Source organism: Channa argus, chromosome 10, assembly GCF_033026475.1.
Source record: "Channa argus isolate prfri chromosome 10, Channa argus male v1.0, whole genome shotgun sequence".
Lineage (NCBI taxonomy): Eukaryota > Metazoa > Chordata > Actinopteri > Anabantiformes > Channidae > Channa > Channa argus.
In genome coordinates this window covers 24,654,562-24,674,031 of record NC_090206.1, presented here as the reverse complement: position 1 = coordinate 24,674,031, position 19,470 = coordinate 24,654,562, and the positions used below count along the sequence as shown (strand labels likewise).

The window sequence follows — 19,470 nt, the reverse complement described above, 5'->3', positions numbered from 1 at the left end:
AGTGAACTTTGACCATTTAACATTCTTTTTAAAAGGCTTGTTTTACAACATTTCTTCAGGCCAGGTGGTTATAGTACAGCAGGGTTTGTTTCTTTGTAAAATCCCCTTGGGATTTTGGGGATATTAACAGCCGTATGATTGATAGGAAGAAAGTTTGACCACAAGTTATCTGAGGACAAATTTACCTTTTGTTGCCTTTTTTTTAAAATGCTTTGTTAGTTTGAGAACACTTTGGGCAAACAGCATGTGTTTCGATCCGTCTGCTGCCGTTTGGAAGATGTGACTTTAGATTGGACACAGGTGTCTAAGCAAATGAGAAAAACTGTAGATGAGGAAAGAGGGGAGAGAGTATAAGAGGAGAGGCAGAAGAATGAAAGGATAGAAAAAATAAACGGTAAGGATGTGTGACAAGAAGGTGAAGAAAGAAGCAGAGAAAAGGGAAAGACAAGAAAGGAAATGAGAGGAAATAAAATGAAAGATTACAGCAGTGAAAATAAGACTTCAAGGGGGCAAGAGATGAGAGGAAGAAGCAAACAAGATGAAGGAAGATGAAGCATGCGGTAAGGAAGGGGAAGAGAAGAAGTGGGGACATGACGAAAGGACACACGAGGAGAGACAAAAGGGAAGGAACGAGGACAAGTGATGTAAGGGGAGGAGAAGAGCGGAGAAGACAAAAAAGATTAAAGAAAACAATAGAGTGGAGGTGAAAATGAGCTGGAAAGGATTTCAGTGTAATGAGAGTTTTAAAGCCGTCCCTTATTTGGTCGTGTCCATCATTTGTGACATGCTGCTGTGCTGCAGGAAAGCTGAGCAAACACGGAGCTGCAGCCTCTTCCCGCGAGCCCCCGTGGCGATTTCACATGGTCTGCAATAAAAGCCAGAAGAGGTTAGACACACACGGCAGTAAAGTGAGTTTAACGGTGCTTTTAAATCAGTGCCATTTAAAGATGTGGTGAAGTTTGATTTCTCTCTGTTTGTCTGAGGAAATAGGAAAATCATCAACGCTGCACTTTATTGCGCATCTTATTACATTTTACAGGAGGGTGAAACAGTTTTAGGGCTTTTTCGTGTTTCCCATGGCAACTGTTGATTGACACCAAGAGCCAGCGTTGCTAGGAGACACACTGACGCTGTTGTTGTGTGCTACTGTTTGGAAAATATGCTGTAGAGCCTGTAAATCTTCATGTGTTTTTCAGTCCATGTGTGCGTTAGATTGTCTGCTCCTGTGCATCGTCAGAACTTAGGAGATATCTGACACTGATGGGGATTTAGGACGCTTCAGTTTTAATGTTGATGCACAGTAGCTAAAGACAATCTGCAGATGCTGAGCTAAATTAGAAATTACTGGCATAAAAAAAATAAAATACCTAAACTTAATGAAGCAACAAGGTTAAAATCACAACAAGGTCTCCAGAAACAGACTGGGGGCTGCACCTTGTGTCCAGCAAGCCTGCGACACACCCCCTCAACACTACTGTGCACAATTTGGTCCGTCTTTATATACAGTCTGCGGTTCTGATTACGGCCCCAAACATCAAAAGTTGATTATCTCCCTGTGCGTCTTTAGACGTTTCAGGCCAACAAATGGCCTTAAGGTCTTATAGGGATGGAAAAATATTATCACACTCAGCAGGCCAGGTTTGCAGTGGCAGAACAAACAGGAGCCCCACCTCATTATTCACTGAGGTCCCTCCAGCAGAGACTATTAGCATTGGCTGAAAATACACAGCTGCTACTCAGCCTCCTGCTGTTCTGCTTGTTCTATATGCGGGAGGCTGCAGGAGAGAATGGGCCAGACACACACGCATACATGTTTGGACACGTGCGTATGCTTCACATACATACATACGCTATGCCGGTGTGTTATTCAGTCTGAAGACGTCAAGATGCTGCAGCACCAATACACACAGCAGCTTCATGCATCACTTGAAAGGTCAATAAGAGAAGTGCAGCGGGTCAACTAAAGCAAACACACACACGGAGCACATTTCTGTCCTGGATGTGTTTTAAGTTATGGCAGCAGACTCCAGAAACTCCAGATGAAAACATCACATTCGTTAGGAGATATTGGATGTAATGTAGTACAGCTGTGTTGTAAAGTAGTATTCAGCAGAGCCTATGGAACCTGAAGAACTGCTGTCATGGGAGTATGACACACTTTTACTGAGATGGCGTGAAAATCAGAATAACACTCATCACTTGTTGTGGGGTTTTTTTTGTTCTTTCACATCGGTCACTATAAGAACGTCAGGTACACAGAGGCAACAGAAGAACATTCAAAGTCTATTTTCAAGTAAAAGTGCGTAAAGAAATGATCATGTCAAATTTCAAACTGTCCATGTTTGTCTTTACCCAAGTTGAAAAACAAAGTAAATGATGTAAATTTTATTTTAGGCACAAAATATACTCTAAAGTGAGTTTTATCTAGTTATCCGTCTGAATTACTGATTTAATAAAAATCATTTTGACCCCTATTGAACCTGAATGTGACTCTAGTCCAAAGTTGATCCACGTGCATAAGTTTTCCGCAGAAATCTGAAAACGTTGAGGCAGTTTTACAACAAATGTTATGGGCTAAACACCTCAACCTGTTTAAACGAAACATATTTATTGTGAAATAATTAGGGGGGAAATACCCAAAGAAAATCCCAATTAATCTGTTTAACATCAGGAGGGCGGTTTAGTACGAAAAGCTAAAGAGGAGTCTGGAAACAGATTTGAGGCATCTATCAGCCATTATAATACAACAAAATAAATCTCAGCTTTTCCAGCTAACCAGCTACTTTGGCTGCGTCTACCTTCACTCACCGACACTGAAACAGCAGACAGGTTTACACTTCCTGTTGCTGCTTCACAATAAAAGCCTTCTAGTGGATTAATCACCAGTGGAAAAGCTCACATGCACAATGACACATGTATTCTCTGTAGTACTAGTAGCATGTGATCTGGCAGTAGTGTCCATAATTCTCTACAGCATAGGACACACTGTCCCCACAAAAAACCAACCCGTCAAACTGTCTTCACCTTCTGTCCTCCGTTTGCAGAAAACGTAGCAGGATATTAAATCGGGAGGCATAGGGTTAACTCGCCATTAACATCTTTTAATGTCCTTTTCAGCACCTTCGTCCCAGTAGATGGACACTGTGCAGACAAGGAAAAGTCAAACTAGCAGACACACGACACGTGAGCAGAGGCCTGAGACTATACTGTGATTTCAGCTGCACAAAAGCAGCCTCGGACTTTCTTTTTTTCCTTCTCCTCCGTTTCACTTCTACATGACGTTGCCACCAGTGTTTAGTGTGTGTGTTTGTGTGTATGTGGTTTCTCTTTGTGTGGCACCACTATAACTGACCTGAAGCAATCCCACACACAATTCAATTCAATTCAATTCAATTCAACTTTATTTATATAGCGCCAATTTACAACAAAGTCATCTCAAGGCACTTTACAGAATAAAGTCCAGACTACACAAGTATGTAGAAGCAACCCAACAAATCCCCCTTGAGCAAGCCCTAGGCAACAGTGGAGAGGAAAAACTCCCTTTAATGGGAGAAACCTCCAGCAGAACCAGGCTCAGGGTGGGCGGCCATCTGCCTTGACCGGTTGGGGTGAGTGGAAAGTGGAGAAAGAAAAGAAAAGAGCAACGAAAAGCAACAACGAAAAGCAACAACAAAACAACAAAAAAGCAACAACAAAACAACAAAAAGCAACAACAAAAAGCAACAACAAAACAACAAGAAAAGCAACAACAAAACAACAAAAAAGCAACAACAAAGCATCGTGCAGGTTGTAGGATATAGAATTAATGGTATACAGTAGTGACAAGTAAATGTATAGAGAAAAGCTAGTTCAGGTTGAGTGAGCAGTTTAACTATAAGCTTTATCAAAAAGGAAGGTTTTAAGCCTAGTCTTAAAAGTAGAGAGGGTGTCTGCTCCCCGAATTTGGATTGGAAGCTGGTTCCACAGGAGAGGAGCTTGATAGCTAAAGGCTCTGCCTCCCATTCTACTTTTGCAAACTCTGGGAACCACACACTGTGCGCACTTGTGTGTGTGTGTGTGTGCTGCATGGGTTCACTCTTAGAGGAAGAGATATGTGTATTCATTTGCATTTTCATTCTATATTTGTTTCTACATCTGTGTGTGTGTGTGTGTGGACTGAACTGTCCTGCAGATATAAACAGAGTCGAATGGAGAAAATCCTAACAGGAAGTGGTGTTTTCGGGCCGTGGGGTTAAATGCCGCCGTGATGCTGTCAGCTACATTAAACCGCGAGCTCACAACAAACAACTGCAGCTAACGCTTCACACATGCTCACTGTGTGGCTCCGCTTCCAAATATTTTAAAGCAGAAAACAGAAAGAATTCCAAAAACGTATCCAAAAAGAAATAAATAAATAGGACCTAGACGTCATTCTGTAAACACTGTGTGTGACCCAAAACAGATGCGTCTCATTCGCCTGAACCTGAAGAAAACTTTACAAAAGAGCTTTTTTTGATCAGAACACAGACCGTGACAGACAACACTCATTATTAATTGTGTGCCACAAACGTTTTGGGAACAGCTGCTGATTTATTATAGTTTTTAATGGTTTCCATAGCAGCACGTGTGCAAAGCAAGCGTTCAACAAATCAACACAACAAAACACAGTGTATAAAAGGGACCAACACCAAAAACCCCCCTGTGCAATAACACACAGCCCACAATATAATATAATATTTAGATGACTTGAACTGTCCGTTATAAATTAATCTGCATTTTGAAATTGTTTACGACATTTCCTGTTTGCATCTGTGCTGCATCCTACCTCCTCCGTATTCAGAACCTGGGGTCCAGTGCAGGGCTTTTCAAACGAAACACTGTGGCTTCCTGCCTTTGAGTGATGGTGACCGTCGTTTCTCCGCGCTGTGCAGTGTTCTGACTCATGTGGCAGCACAGTGGTTGGCTTTTTCAGTTGCCGGGTCCAACAGCAAAGATTGTGGATGTGTGTAAAAGCGACATTTTGTGTAAAATAGCACATTTTATTACACCTTTATTACACCGGCCCACTTTACTAATCCTGTAGTCAAACACACTGGACATTGTACTGCAGGATCACATATTAGATATTAAAACAAAACGGGATATTTACGGCAAAAAAAAAAACGGAAAGTAATTTTTTAGGAGACAGTGTTGGTGTCCAACACACAGCAAACAGTTAGTAATATCTTTCCTGAACCGTGAAATGACCCATCCTGGAAGTTGGTGTCACCTGACAGCTTTTTTTTCTATCACGATATCTTAAAATGAAAGGAGATCAGCCCCCTGAGCACATTTCCTTTGTCTTTGTGATAACAAAATAAGAAAACATGGGAAGCACTATGTAAGAAGGGGCCCGTGTCAGACCCACCTGATGAAATACCCACATCGGGTACAGTTATTGTTCATTTTGCATTTAACGTGTAGTGAGTGTCCGTCACACATTTAGTTCATCCTCACAGGATTATTTATTTGAAATTGTGGTAGCACAGCTTCTGACCACAAAGTCCGTAATTTGTGTCCACTAACAGGTTCTGACTTTATTGCTTCCTGCTAAAGGCTGCGGGGGTGTTCTTCAGTTTCTGGGCTCATTATGTCCACATGTCAGACAGATTTGGGTCGATTTGAGCCAGTTAAATGTCAGATGTGTTCAAAATTTCACAGTAATGATCAAGCTGCAAACTGATTTCATGATAATTGTGTGTGTGTGCGCGTGTGTGTGTGTGTGTGGGGGGGGGGGGGAGCACTGCCGTATCTTGGAAAGTCAAGACCGTATGTAGCTCACCAGTACTGAACCTTTGACACAAGTCTACAAATTCAAGCCATATGGTTTTTCAAACTTGACAAAGTAGCATTTAATTACATTGTTTTTTCTGGGTGTGAAGGAAATTTGCAGCTTTTAGGAAAAACATTCAACACATTTAAATATGGCTTGTTTTTTTGTTTATTTTTTTAAACCTGTCAGCAATAATGCAGCACCTCATTGCATATCTATCGGTTTTATGCTAAGGATTTTTTAACAAACTAAGAGAGCCATAAAATAATTTGCCTTCCTTCTTGCTTCCTTGTCCACTAGCAGCTGCTTAGAAAGTGTTTCTTGCTCCACAACCAGCCAATTTGAGGAATGAGGAATCATCAGTCATCACTGGTGCATAGTTATGATTTGGTCGGTCACCCTGCCACATCTAACAGCCGTAGTAAATTTTACAGGCTGTATTGGTGATGTAATTCACTTTGTAGGAAGGAGGTTTTGGTGGATGACTCTTTTGCTTTTGGGGGCTGCACTAACGTGGCACCAAAGATTGCACGACGACAACCTACTGAGCCTACCAGCATATGGAGCACTACCTACTGGCTCATGGTGCTGAAGCCTTTGAAAATGCCATAAAGGTTTTTGACTCATAAATGTTCTCAGAGAACAGGAGCTACGGCCGAATGTCACATCTACAAGGTACCAGAACTCCAACCGATGCATAGAAATGTTTTGTTGGGAAAATATTACCACCAAAGGGAGTCAGTTACTTTCAATGTGCAAATGTTAAGAAAATGCAGCATTGAAGATTTGTAGCTTAATGACCTCAGTATATATGAATGATTGTATGAATGCTGATGCTCCCAGTTTTCGAAATATGATGTGAATAATCACCATATATGAAGATAAAAGACTCTTCCGCTCGCTCTCACACACACAATCATGACCTGTCCTGCTGTCTGATGGGTCATCTGGGTGTAAACTAACCTTGTTTTTCCCTTTCTCTCTTCCTTCCTCCCTCCTGCTCTCTTCCCATTTTATTACTTTCTTTCACTGCGTTTTCTTCCTTGGTTCCTTTATTTTGAGCCATTTTTGCATTTCCTGTCCTTCTTTTGACTTTCACTGCTGTTTTTCTGCTTATTCACACGTTCTGTTCCTTTTTTCCATCCTTCCTCTTTCTTCCCCATTGCTTCGTCCTCTCTACTTCCACACACCACATTTGATTTTTATCACGCTCTTCTTCACTCATCTTCACTCCATCCGTTTGCTTTTATTTCACGTGTCTGCTTAACGCCTAATTATTACATGCTGCTCTTCTTTCTTTCTCCCCTCCTTTACTTTTTTCCTCCTCCTCCTGTTTCTCCAGTGGCTGCTCCTCTGCCTCCAAGCTGCTGCTCTGGTTCTGCAACACCAGGCCAGTGCCTGTCTAGCTGCTGTATGTCTAGGGCATCTCCAGACTCTGGCAAGTGAGTCTTCTGCCTCTTGCACTCACGCACACACCTCCTCACACACAGAGCTCAGCTGTTGGCGAAGGTGCCATCAAGAAATATTTAATTTACATAAATATAAAGAGTGTGATTATTTTCCTTAATGTTTGCTTTGCAATGACAAATCTTTGACAAATCATTAATTGTCTACCAGGAATGAATGAATCTAACACCAACCATTATGGGTCCTGACGTTTTTATAACAAACATGATCAGAATGTGACAACTTATAACATTTCAACATTTTATTTAGTTCAAATCTCTGTAAAGTAAGTACTGCTTAGCTCCTCGATCCTGGATTTTTCAGTCAGTCTTTCAACCTCACATCTGTCTGGCAGTGTCTGACCAGGCCCATTACACTCTCCTGAAAACATTACTGCCGCAGTGGTAGGGAAGGACAATCTGTCTCATTCAGTCACATTAGCATTGTATTTCAGTGGTTTGAAGAATTGTTTTTGGGCTGTAATTTGTGAGATGAGGATGCTTGCTGCTCTGCAGTCAGCCCTTACTGTCCTAATTTCTGAGGTCTGCACATCTGATTAAATCACTTGTGAACTTCTGCAGAGACCTGCGCTACAGTTAACTGACTTAACCTTAAAACAATTTTGCTATGCAAAACACATATGAAAAGTAAGAAGAATGAAACTGCTGCAGGCGAAACATCGACACCTTTAGCTTAAAGGCAAAAGAACCATGTGAGGCTGAACAGTTGCATAGAGGCACCGTTAGTTTCCTTAAGGCCTCTTTGTTTCGGTGGATCCATGCAAACCCCAAGAAACTACTGTAGATGAAGATTCCAAAAAATATTAAATTACAGGTTGTTCTGAAATGAATAATGTTTGTGTTAAATACACAAGAGCAATAGGATGCAAATGTTCACATGTGCAGAAACTAGTTTGTTCAGTTCCAACTGTTTTGTAGGTTTAGTTAATCTCAGGTTTGGTTTTAAAGTTAAAGTCAGAATTTTTGTTGTACAGCAGCTCATACTGAGGTTGGAGGTTAATCTTGTAGTTTTGATTATTAAGTGCTCACAAAAAAGGGTTTAGAAATGTGTGTTTTGTCTGTGAGCGTGGTGTGTATCCTCCAAGATAAGTGATGCTGATCAAAGATCTCCATCCTCCACGTGTGTGTTTTACCTTTTTAAATCTTTTTCCATTTTCTTTCTTCCTGCTTTTTAATGTCTCTCGTATTTCTTTCTCTCTTTCCTCTTTCACCGACCTGTTGTCTCTGTCTTATTTTGATTCTTTTCAATTTTCCTTTTATCTTCTTCTCTCTTATCATTTAGTTTTATAGCTGTGCCTCTGTGTGTGTGTGTGTGTGTGTGTGTGAGACCCAGCTGTTAATCTTCTTTGGCTTCCGAAAAAGACAATAACAAAGTCTTCTTACTTGTTCGGGTGAAAATAACCATAAAGTTGCAGGAGGTGACTTTTTTTCTTTTCAAACACATTTTCAACTTTTCTGCAACTGTAACTCTATAAATCAGAGAGCAGCTTTTAAAGGTCGTCTCTCCTGTCATGAATGCGGCTGAGCTCTGAAGCTACTTGTAAATACTGACCCTGATCTCATGATAGTTTACAGGACAGAAACACAGACAATGTTAAAAATGACTTGACAGCTCAGACATTAGATTTCTGTTTGCAGTACGCTATGTATGATATATACATATAAACTGTATGTTCAGTCTTTCAAGCAGCATGTACATTTAAATAGTTTGGTTTTTATTACTCAACCACATATAAGTGATGTTTTATATGAAGACAGCAATTTCATTGACCTACACTGAGCACAGAGGCAAGGATGAGTCAAATCTGAAGCTTTTTACATAAACAAACTGAAGGAGCACGTAACAATGTTGAAGTAAAGAACTGGCAACACCACGTATTCCCTCAGGGGAAAAGCTGCAGAAATCAGTGCCAAGCTCCCACTTCTTTTTCTAATCTTCTTCACTAAATGGCAGCGTTAACATTTCCCAGAAACTTTTTAAAACAACACACATGAATTAATGAAGCATGAAACACAAGCTCAGTTTCAAATTGATTAGATTTATCTCAGGTCTGCTGGCATCTGCTTAAAACACTCGATGCTCTGCCTTTCTGTGTCATTACATTTGCATTTGTTTCTATGTAGTTTGTGCTCTCATTTGCAGAGGATCATTTAAAAAACGTTTTTGCAGAATGAAGCCAACAGTCAATAAAGAGCTGACTCCACGTTGCAAGTGCACGATTCTAATGTGCTTTGTTTAAAAGTGCAGACAAGAGAGTTTGACCCCAAATGGTCATGGAGAACAAAAGAGAATCCACCTCATCAGGTCCGCGCAACCACCAAGGGTGGTGCTGGTCCCGAGCCCTGATAAAATGGGAGTGTCGTGGCAGAAAGGGCATCTGGCTGAAAGTGGGGACCCCGGAAGGGACGAGCTTGAAAGCTGTTTGATCTTTGACTCGGAGCATCAAGTTTCTGTGTCCTCTGCACAGAAGAGGCTGGATATAGAAACTGCAGGTTTCAGAGGGTTCGCACGGAGACCATTGTTTTAATCATCTCTCCACGGTCCTCTCATGCCGATCTGCTGCTGTCTGGTCCACTCGTTGCTGCTGCCGGGCTTCTCAGATCTAATTTCATTGCTCCTCGACAGTTTTTCTCCCAGAGGGGTTAGCGATTAGCGGGGCTGCTACATACACACAGACGCACACTGTATGTTCATATTCAAAACATAATACTGGTTTTAACACAGGCACAGTAGCGTAAGAATATTATAAACCTGAGTAAAAGTATCAATACCACAGTGTAGATGTTCCTTGTTACAAGTAAAAGTTCTACTGAAAGTAAAAGTACTCTTACAAAAACTACTCTTAGTGCAAATACAGAATGACTAATTTAACATCAGTGACTATAAAGTTATTTGATTCATCCAACTTCTTTTAATCATACTGCATCACATTTTATTCTTTTTCCATGTCGTTCCATGTAAATACAAAAAAGTTAAACAAACATCTCAAAAAATCCCAATGAAGACTTGAAATATGTTTTTACATTTAGTCCATTTGCTCCTGTCAGTTAAGCCACAGCTTCTCATCTACATCACACTGACCGCAACACAGAGGAGCATCTTTTATAGATGGATACGGACTGATTGGGTTTGCACACATATACATCAGGCATTCATCATTTTGCAGGTATCAGTTGGGAATGTGTGTGTTTTCCTTTAGTTTGACACAGTTGTAGGACGCTAAATTAAAAAAAGGATGAAAAAGGATGTAAAAACTGTGTGAAACCAATAAAAAAACATTTTAACACATTAGTGCTTTGCTGAAGACGGTGATGATGAAGATCGAGTGGCTGATAGTTTTATTAAACTCCCCTTAGCATTTGAGCAAAGCTGAAGCAGCGTACACTGTTTAAGTCGTGTTTTAAAGCATGTGGTGCAGTGAAAGTGTAATATCTGCTTAAAATGTGGTGAAGTTAGAGTAGCAGAAAATGGAAACACTCAAGCCAGCGAATATAAATATGCTGAAATCTCATCAGTAACACAGAACTGTGGCGTTATCGCATTGGTTCTTCAAACCTCACGACTGGCAGTTCGATTCCCAGTTCCTCCTCGCCACATGTACACTGAACCCTAAGAAGCACTTGATGTGTGTGTGTTACTTATAAGTCACCTTGGATAAATGACTCATTGTAACAATACACATAATAATAGTAATAGTATTAACGGCCGCTGCTAGCGAGCGACAAGCAAGTTTTACCAGCTAATTTTTTTCCCCAATGAACTTTATTTCCAACAATCAGCAGAAGAAATGCTTTGGTGTGGAGAGAACGAATAAAGGATAATGAAAAGGATGTGAGGGAGGCTACTCACTGAAAGGTTGTTGTGTAGGTCACAGTTTATAGTTCAAAGAACTATAAAATGCTTCAAATTGATTTTATATATGTGATTTGTTTTACCACATGTATATTGAGAAAGGAACTCTCATTATTTAAGCCTTGGCATAGTATGACTCTGTGTGTGTGTGTGTGTACACGTACACAGATGGTATAATTTAAAAGACACACAATTGTTTCTCTTAAAATTTGACAATCGCACAGCTTTTCTTTGCCGCAGACTTTCTGCTGACATGCAAAATGAAATGTTCTCGATGTTGGCCAACCTGTCGCTGACATTTTCCACTGCTCCACGGCTGGTTTTCTTTCCGTTGTGATTTTCATTTTGTCTCGTGCAGATGTGGACTCCCGAGCTCCAGACTGAGCCCCTCATGGTACCAATCAGACACATGCTAAATATGTCTCTCGGGCAGAGAAGTTGCGATAACATAGAGACAAAGAGCAGAAAGGGACTTGGACTCCTTGGTTTGTTGCAGACTGCAGCGCCATTTTCAGAGCTATAAGTGTGAACGTTGTCATAGCTCTTTAAATGGTACTGCTGTATGCACTCAAATAACCATCAACTCACAATCCAGCAGTGCCGCCGCCGGGGAGCGAATCCTCCTGAAGGACTCTTCTCATCTTTCTTCTTTTTCCATAAAGACGTTGTCAATTAGGTTGAACATTGAAGTCAGCGGGGACACTCTTGCCTGCAAAGGAAACAATCTTGACAATTTAAATTTCCTTCGATGCAACGATGCAGTAATAAAAACAACGTGTGACACTTCTTGTCTCCATCAACGCTGCTGTTAAGGAACAATTTGAAGGACTAAGTGGCTGAATGAATAGTTCTGTACTTTTTTCAAGTGTGTGACAGTGATAATATTGAGATGTGAAAGCCTCAAACGTTGTCTCAGTCGGACTCTGGGTTTTATTTTTCCTTACTTTGAAATGTGCCAAAAATGAATACGACACTGTCATATACAGTAGGAGCTCTTAAAGTCTGCAATCACTCCAACTTCAGGCAGTTTATGGTGCAGAAGTTGTCCTGTTCTGTTATTCAATGGCATGAAGCTGTGGCCAGGATAAACCTGATGGATTTGTCAACTGCACTTTGACAATGTCAAGCAAATGTTTAGTTTTTTATTTTTTTAAAGTAAGAGTATAATATCAGAAAGCCGCTCAAGTGGTCATGTTGTGCTTATAAAAGACAAAATATTGCCTGGGTGTATATTAGTTCTTCATGGTCAGCCATCTCTGAACATGAGTGACAGTTTTGTACCTTTAGGGGTACAAAGGTTTGTCACTGGGGCGGTACCCTTCCCACTGGGTACTTACTTGTACCCTTGCAGTAATAGCTGTACTCATTATTCAGCACCCGGCCACGTGAATGTATATATGTCAGCGATCGTTGTTGTTGATATTTGTAATAGCAGCTTTAGATCCATAAATCAGATGGGCTGCTCCCATATTTCTGAGATTGTACTGTCCCTCTGTGTGTTTGGCTGATGATTTCTGTGTAGTGAGCCGTGGTGGAGCCGAAGCATTTCCACAGCTAAGCGACATGATTGTGGCTTGTTTTATCACACATGCAGGACGTTTGATGGCTGGAGTTGTGGTTATGGCTAATGATTGAATCTTTGAATCTAATCCACAAAGTTCAACTTTATATATTTGGCCTAATAACGTTCCCAGTTACTTTAGGTCAATGTAGTGTGTGACAGGAGGCTGTGTACAGCTACTACTTGGCAGAGATGGTGTTTGTCTGCAGTAAAGTTAAAAATATCAAAGTCGTAAAATCATGCATTGCTATGACGTAGTTCCTGGAGGTCGAGCGGCCCACTGTTGACCTTTAACTGGCCACGTTGACGGACCGATCTTCTGTGCAGTGCTGTTGCTTTTCAAAAAGCTCAAATGCACCTCGACTTGAATGCGGAGGGAGAACTGGGCGCAGAAACACACAAGGAACAAAGGTGCCCTCAGTCAGGAACCACATTAAACTGATCAGGAAGGATTTTCACTTCCTAATTGCATTGAGTCACTGTGTGGGCTGCTGCCTCGATAACTTCAGCATCTCCTCTGTTTGTGCCTTCGCCTGTCTCTGTCCACACACACACACATACGTTCAGTATTCAGAATCCATATATGGCTCAAAACCACTATGTATTCATGTGTATAAAGGTGTAATGACCCAGCGTAGTGTGTATACTAAAATGTCACATTTTTTAAAAGTTAAGCTCATTACGAAAGCCTCAAACATTTTATATGTAACGTTTTCAGAGGTTCTAAACCGATCTGGTGTCTAAACGGTTTATTTTCATGGCAAAAACTTTAGTATTTGAGTATTTGTAGGTTGAATGCGCACTTTAAATGATCAAACCAAGCTGAAACACGGCTAATGTATTTTTGAAACTAAGCGATGCGACAAAGAGAAGGATGAATGCTCAGTTTACCAGGTTGATTCTGACCTGCATGTGCACTGAGTTTGCTGTGAATCCCGAGAAGAAATAATAGTAAAAAAAATAGTGAAGGTCTCAACAAAGCTTTGGCTTAAATTGGATGTTTTCTTTTAAAATGGCGTAACGTCGTCTCTGCATGTGCACGTCTACTATTAGCGGACAGGACGATTTACAGGAGATAACTGTGTGAACATGTCATAACTCAAAAGCTAAAACAATTCTCTTTACATCTTCCTCCTACTATTGTACACATCTGGTCATTTTCTTGATTAGTGCTGAAATAAGAGCTTAAATGTTGGTAGAAATTGCCACCGATTGCGTTATTTCTATGCCGTTTTTTTTCTGTGACCACAAATATTCTTCAGATATTGACAGTGAGCTTTACACACACGATTTCACAGATTCAGAGCTTCCACTCCCTTTAAACTTCTTAACATGTGATCAGTTTTCTTTACAACAATTAGCAGCCTGATGTGTCATCACCATCACCTACTCTCACCCAAGTTCGTGCTTTGAAGCAACTTCTTCCCACATTGCACAGTTGGTATTTCGGGGCTTCTCTCCTGACAAAACCTGTTTACAACAACCACAACTACAGTGTCACTGGTCACGACTTTGAAAGTCCGTCTGCAACATTTTTTTATTTTATTTTTATTCCTTTTTTGTTTTTTTACAGAGGCATCTTGGCAGCAATATTGAGTGTTGCTATAGGTAATGTTGCAACCAGTGTGGATGGAACTACTCTACTGATTGGAAATGAAACAACTTCAGGTCGTGTCCTCTGTTGCCTCTAATAAAGTGCAAATATGGTGTTTCGTTTATATGATTTATGATTGCTTCTGGTTGTATGATGTGAGACGGGAAAAAAAAACTCTTTTTCTTTGATTCTCAAACACAAATATGCACACACACACACACACATTCTGTCTCTCTGAGGTTCCACTCATGGTTACCCCTTGTCTGTCGATGGTGGCCAGTTTATTTTCTTCTTTCGGTGCGTCGTGTAAATATGATGGTATTTCCCCTCTTCTCCTGGGACTCGCTGCATAGGCATAATTTTCCTTACTTGCAGGTAGTAGGCTCAGCCTTGCAGGACATTTTCCACACTCCCCCATCCAAACCACTTATGTAGCCCCTCGCTGCCCCAGCATCTCACGCAGAGATCTAAATTGAGTGAAAATTGCAGAGGAAAAAAAAATATCGAGCTGTGCTTAGATGTGGATTGTGGGGGCATTGATGACTATGGTACACATTCCTAAATATCCAAATAAATCTGTCCCTTCCAGTTTGATCTGTACTGCCAGTTCAAAGGGGATGCAAACAAAAACAGATTATTTGGATGTCACATGTTTCTACCACTGCGAGAGGTGACATGCCAAAAAATGCAAATGATTGAACAAATTAGTGCTGTGATGCACCATTAAGTTCCCAATATATTTGATTAAAATGTGAAAGTTGCATGAACAATTTAGTTCAGGTTTGAGAAACTTTTTTTTTTTTTTCATTTAAAATTCTTAAGCATGATCATAAGGGTGCATAGTTAACTAGTAATGATCCTAAATCATCATCTTAATGAAATGTTTGGTATTAACTTATTTATTACTTTCCATTAAGTGTCAGTATATCCTCTAGAAGTAGAGTTTTCAGGAGACAGCGTTGCACCTGGGTGTCTTTCACTCATGCTTTGCACATACAGTTGTAATTATTTGTATTTAGAATGTGGGCAGTAAAAAAGAAACATGCACACTTCAAACACTTTTAGTGAAAAAGCTGCAAGAACATCGAAGACATTGTTTGTGAACGCAGTCGTAGATTGTGACTTAGTGGAGTTAATTCCTGTCACATTGTCTTCCTCAGCAGTTGGAATCTGTTCAGTTGTCCCGGAGATGCACCCACTTGTTTCTGTTTATTTGGTGATCATCTCCATGACAACTGAGGGAATTCCATTTGCCAATTACAACTGTGTGGCTCAGTAACAAGCCCCAGAAAATCCGTGTAAATGGAACTCCAGCTTGTATTGTTTAGCCAAACCAATGCAGGATGAATTTTGATGCTTATCAGAATGAGTTATGTAGTCGCTTCAGAAAGTACTTCTGTCCCACACTGTGCACTATGAATTTAATTTAAAATGCATTTAATTTCAAAAATGCCATTTTTGCAAATACATATACACCCAATGTTTTGTGAACTATTATAGTCCTTAATTACTGCTTTAGGGTTTACAACTAAACAACCTATGCGCATTTTTATTTTACTAATGGCTCCCAGCATATCTTGCTGCAAAGTTGGAACAGATGTACTGATTAACACTCTTACATCCGCACTAACAGGTCAACAAGACTGATAAGTTTCATTCACACAGCAGGGGCATTGACAGCACATGTCCATGTGGTTTAGACTGATGCTCCTAAAGGCTTCTCTCTTTTTTTTTTTTTTCAACGTGTAGAATTGAATACGTGAACTCTGCGGATAGAAGTTGCAATATAAATCTGAAATTTGGTTCACAGACAGCATCAGCTCAGCTCTTATCTTCCCACACAGAGCGTGGATGCACACACATCGGCAGGTCTGGGCGATATCACATTGGCACAGTCCATCAGTAAATCCATATGTAAGATTCGGCTAAACACAGTTGGCACTTTGTTGTCACTTCTCACAGTGGTGACTGATGACCTAATGTTTCAGGCAGTGGTCACACAGGATTAAACTTTAACTAAATGCCCCCGTGCGGATACATTTGTGACTTCAGAAGACGTTTATATTGAATCTTGGAACAGTAGTTCAGTTGCAGCTGCTCTCCATATGAAAAGTAGAAGAGAGGAAAAGAACTTCCACCAAACCAAGACAATAAACACAGACTACAACTATTGATCAATAATTAAGAAAAAACTCAGCTAGTGGAGTAAAAATAAATGAAACGATACTAATTGTCCATATGAACCAGTTAGTCCCCCTCCTTTTTACAGAAGGGGAATGAGTTGAACAGTTTAATGGCCACTGGGAGAAATAATCTCCTGTGTTGTTCTGTGCAGCCAGCATGCAGTGGAGTGGGTGGGAGGGATTGTCCAGGATTGAGAGGAGTTTGGACAACATTCTCAGAGGGTCCAGCTTCTCCCCCAGAACAGAACCAGCCCTCCTCATCAGTTTGTCCAGTCTGTTGCTGTCTGCCACCTTCATTTTGCTGCCTCAGCAAACCACAGCATAGAAGATGAAGCTGGCTACCATGGACTCAAAACATCCGCAGCAGATGTAGAAGGACTTAGTCTCCTTAGAAAATACAGCCTGGTTGGTGTTTTCCTGTACAATTACGGTGCATTAACTGACCAGTCCAGTTTATTGTCCAGGTGGACTCTACTTCCAGTCCCTTTCCCCGTATGGAGAGAGTCCGGGACTTCAGGAAGTCCCACCATCAGTTCCTTTGTTTAACTGATGTTGAGCTGGAGATGATTGCGCTCACACCATTTGACAAAACTTTCCATTACTGATAGATACTCCTTGACATCTCCACCCTGGATACATCCAACTACCGCAAAGTGATCAGAAAACTTCTGAAGGTGGTAGGACTCTGATTTGTACCTGAAGTCAGAGGTTTTCAGGGTGAAGAGAAAAGGAGATATGACTGTACCAAACTCCAGGCAACCATGGGGGTATCAATTGTTATTTAATTTCTCCCCCAGCAGGACAGGCTGGATTGCATTAAAAGCACTGCAGAAGTCAAAGAACATAATCTTTACAGACCCCCCAGGCTTGTCGAGGTGGGTGTAGATGCAGTGTAGCAGGTGGATGGGGGCATCCTCCACCCCCAGTTGAGGCTGATGAGCAAACTGGAAGTGGTCAAGAGATGGTTTCCAGGTCCAGGACCAGTCTCTCCAACACTTTTATGATGTGGGATGTTAAAGCCACAGGTCTGTTGTCACTGGAGACACTGGGGCCGGCCACTTTAGGTACTGGCACCAGGCATGGTTTTTTCCATCCCACAGGCACCCTGTCCAGCTGCAGGCTCAGGTTGATGCCATATAGCTGTGGGGCACAGGCTTTCATTACTCTTGGACTGACTCCATTAGGACCCGCAGCCTTTGTGGGGCAAAGCCTGCATAGGTGTCTCCTCACCTGCTCTGCCGAGATGGTCGTTGCTTCAGAGACAGGAGTGGTGACAGAGTCTAGATGTGCAAAGGAAGTAGAGACATACCCCAAAAGACTTGCAACTGTAATTGCAGCAAAATGTGGTTTTACAAAGTATTGACTCAGGGGAGGCTGAATACAAATGAACGCCACACTCCTTCCACTTTACAATTATGTACCACTTACTGTTAGTCTAACACATAAAATCCCAAAATTTACATTTGTGGTGTAAGAAAATATGGAAAATTTCAAGGCTTATGTATAAGTTTGCAAGGCATTGTAGTAGGTAGACATGATGTGGCAGAAATAAAAGTTAAAAATGTACACGTGCTCCTCCAATCTCCTGAAATTCGCATAGGCCACAACTGTGGAGATGAAATGACGTAGACTTCAGGAGGAGGTTTAGTTCAGCCACCGAACGAGATGAGCAGAGACTACACCGGACAGTCAGAACTGCAAGAAAGATTATCGGTGCCAACCAGCTGATTATCCAGGACCTGTGAAACTCTAGTCTTGAAAAGGGCAGAGAAAAACCACTGCAGACCCATCACATCCTAGACACCTACATTTCCAATTCCTTCCCTTTGTCAGCTCAGTGTGCGCATGATGGTCAGACACAAAAACTGCTTCTTCCAATCAACCATCACTCAGTTCAACAATCGTTATAATACACCGAGGTACGGTGGTGGAGTGGTTACTGCTACTTCCTCAAAGCTAAAAGGTCCCTGGTTCACATCCACCAGCCAGCTGCAACCTTTCTATGTGGAGCTTGCTTGTTCTCCCAGTGCTTGTGTAGGTTTCATCCATGTACTCCGGTTTCCTCATTCTCATTCTCCCACCCAATGACAGTTGGTATAGGCTCCAGCCACTAATTTGGATCCTAATATACTGTCCATCACTGCAAATTATCACAGTTGAAGTGACTTCAGCAGTGCTCCTGGCCCTGCTTGACCCTCTCAGCTGTTCATGTTGGCCACAACCAGACTATTTAAAGTCTGTACAATTTTCTTGTGGGCAGTTTAGCTAATAGACCATCAATGTGAATGTTCTCCCACCAGACAGTTAGGAAAGCCTCTGTTATCAGTATAGGAGGATCTCATGTGCCCAGACAACCAAACCAACATGAAATAACGAACACCAAATGCAGCCATGTTCAAGTAAAAAGAGTAAATCAAAGTATTTGGGAATATGTTAAGATGTGTCTAGAAAATGATCACAATTCATTACTAACACAAATGTTTTACAGGTCTAAATTTGGTGTTTTCTTGTATATTTCTTGGAGTGAATCTAAGCAGAGATGTCAGAGACATCTCACAGAAATGTGTGATGAGACTGGAGTCATCTGATGGAAAGGACAAGAATGGTAGCGTGTCATCAGCATAGCAAAGATAGGAAAAGCTGTGTGAGTTGATTCTACAACCCAGGAATGTGGTGCAGGTGGACAAAGAATGGGATTGTAAACTGAGCCCTCCAGCAGACCTGCCCCTGCAAAGATCTATCATAAAGGAACATCCAGAATGGCACATTGCACCTGGGCTTGGAGGATCTGGTGGTTCACAGTGTCAACAGTTGCAGGTAGACTGAGTGGGATTATGATAAAATGGTGGTTATATGACCACTCCTGTAGCTAGACTGGTTGAAATCAGGGAGGTTGCTCAGAGAAAGAGGGTCTGATATTTGATCGAAGACCGTTTGCTCAAGGGTCTTGGCCAGAATTGAAAGAAGATGGACAGGTCTGAGCATGGGCTCGAGTTGAGGGTCATCTAAGTCTGTTTAAATG

General features: G+C 41.2%; 1 protein-coding gene across 7 annotated transcripts in view; it reads left to right on the top strand.

Annotated features, from left to right (window-relative positions):
* htr4 (5-hydroxytryptamine receptor 4) overlaps nt 1-19,470 on the top strand; it is a 139,588-nt gene that overhangs the window by 101,107 nt on the left and 19,011 nt on the right. Inside the window, exon 8 of one of the 7 annotated variants that reach the window (XM_067519284.1) lies at nt 7,134-7,233. The exons of the other annotated variants lie outside the window; for them this stretch is intronic. Coding sequence (XP_067375385.1) covers nt 7,134-7,197 — 64 coding nt within the window. The 3' untranslated portion in view covers nt 7,198-7,233. The remainder of the gene's footprint in view (nt 1-7,133; nt 7,234-19,470) is intronic. 7 annotated transcript variants of the gene reach the window in all.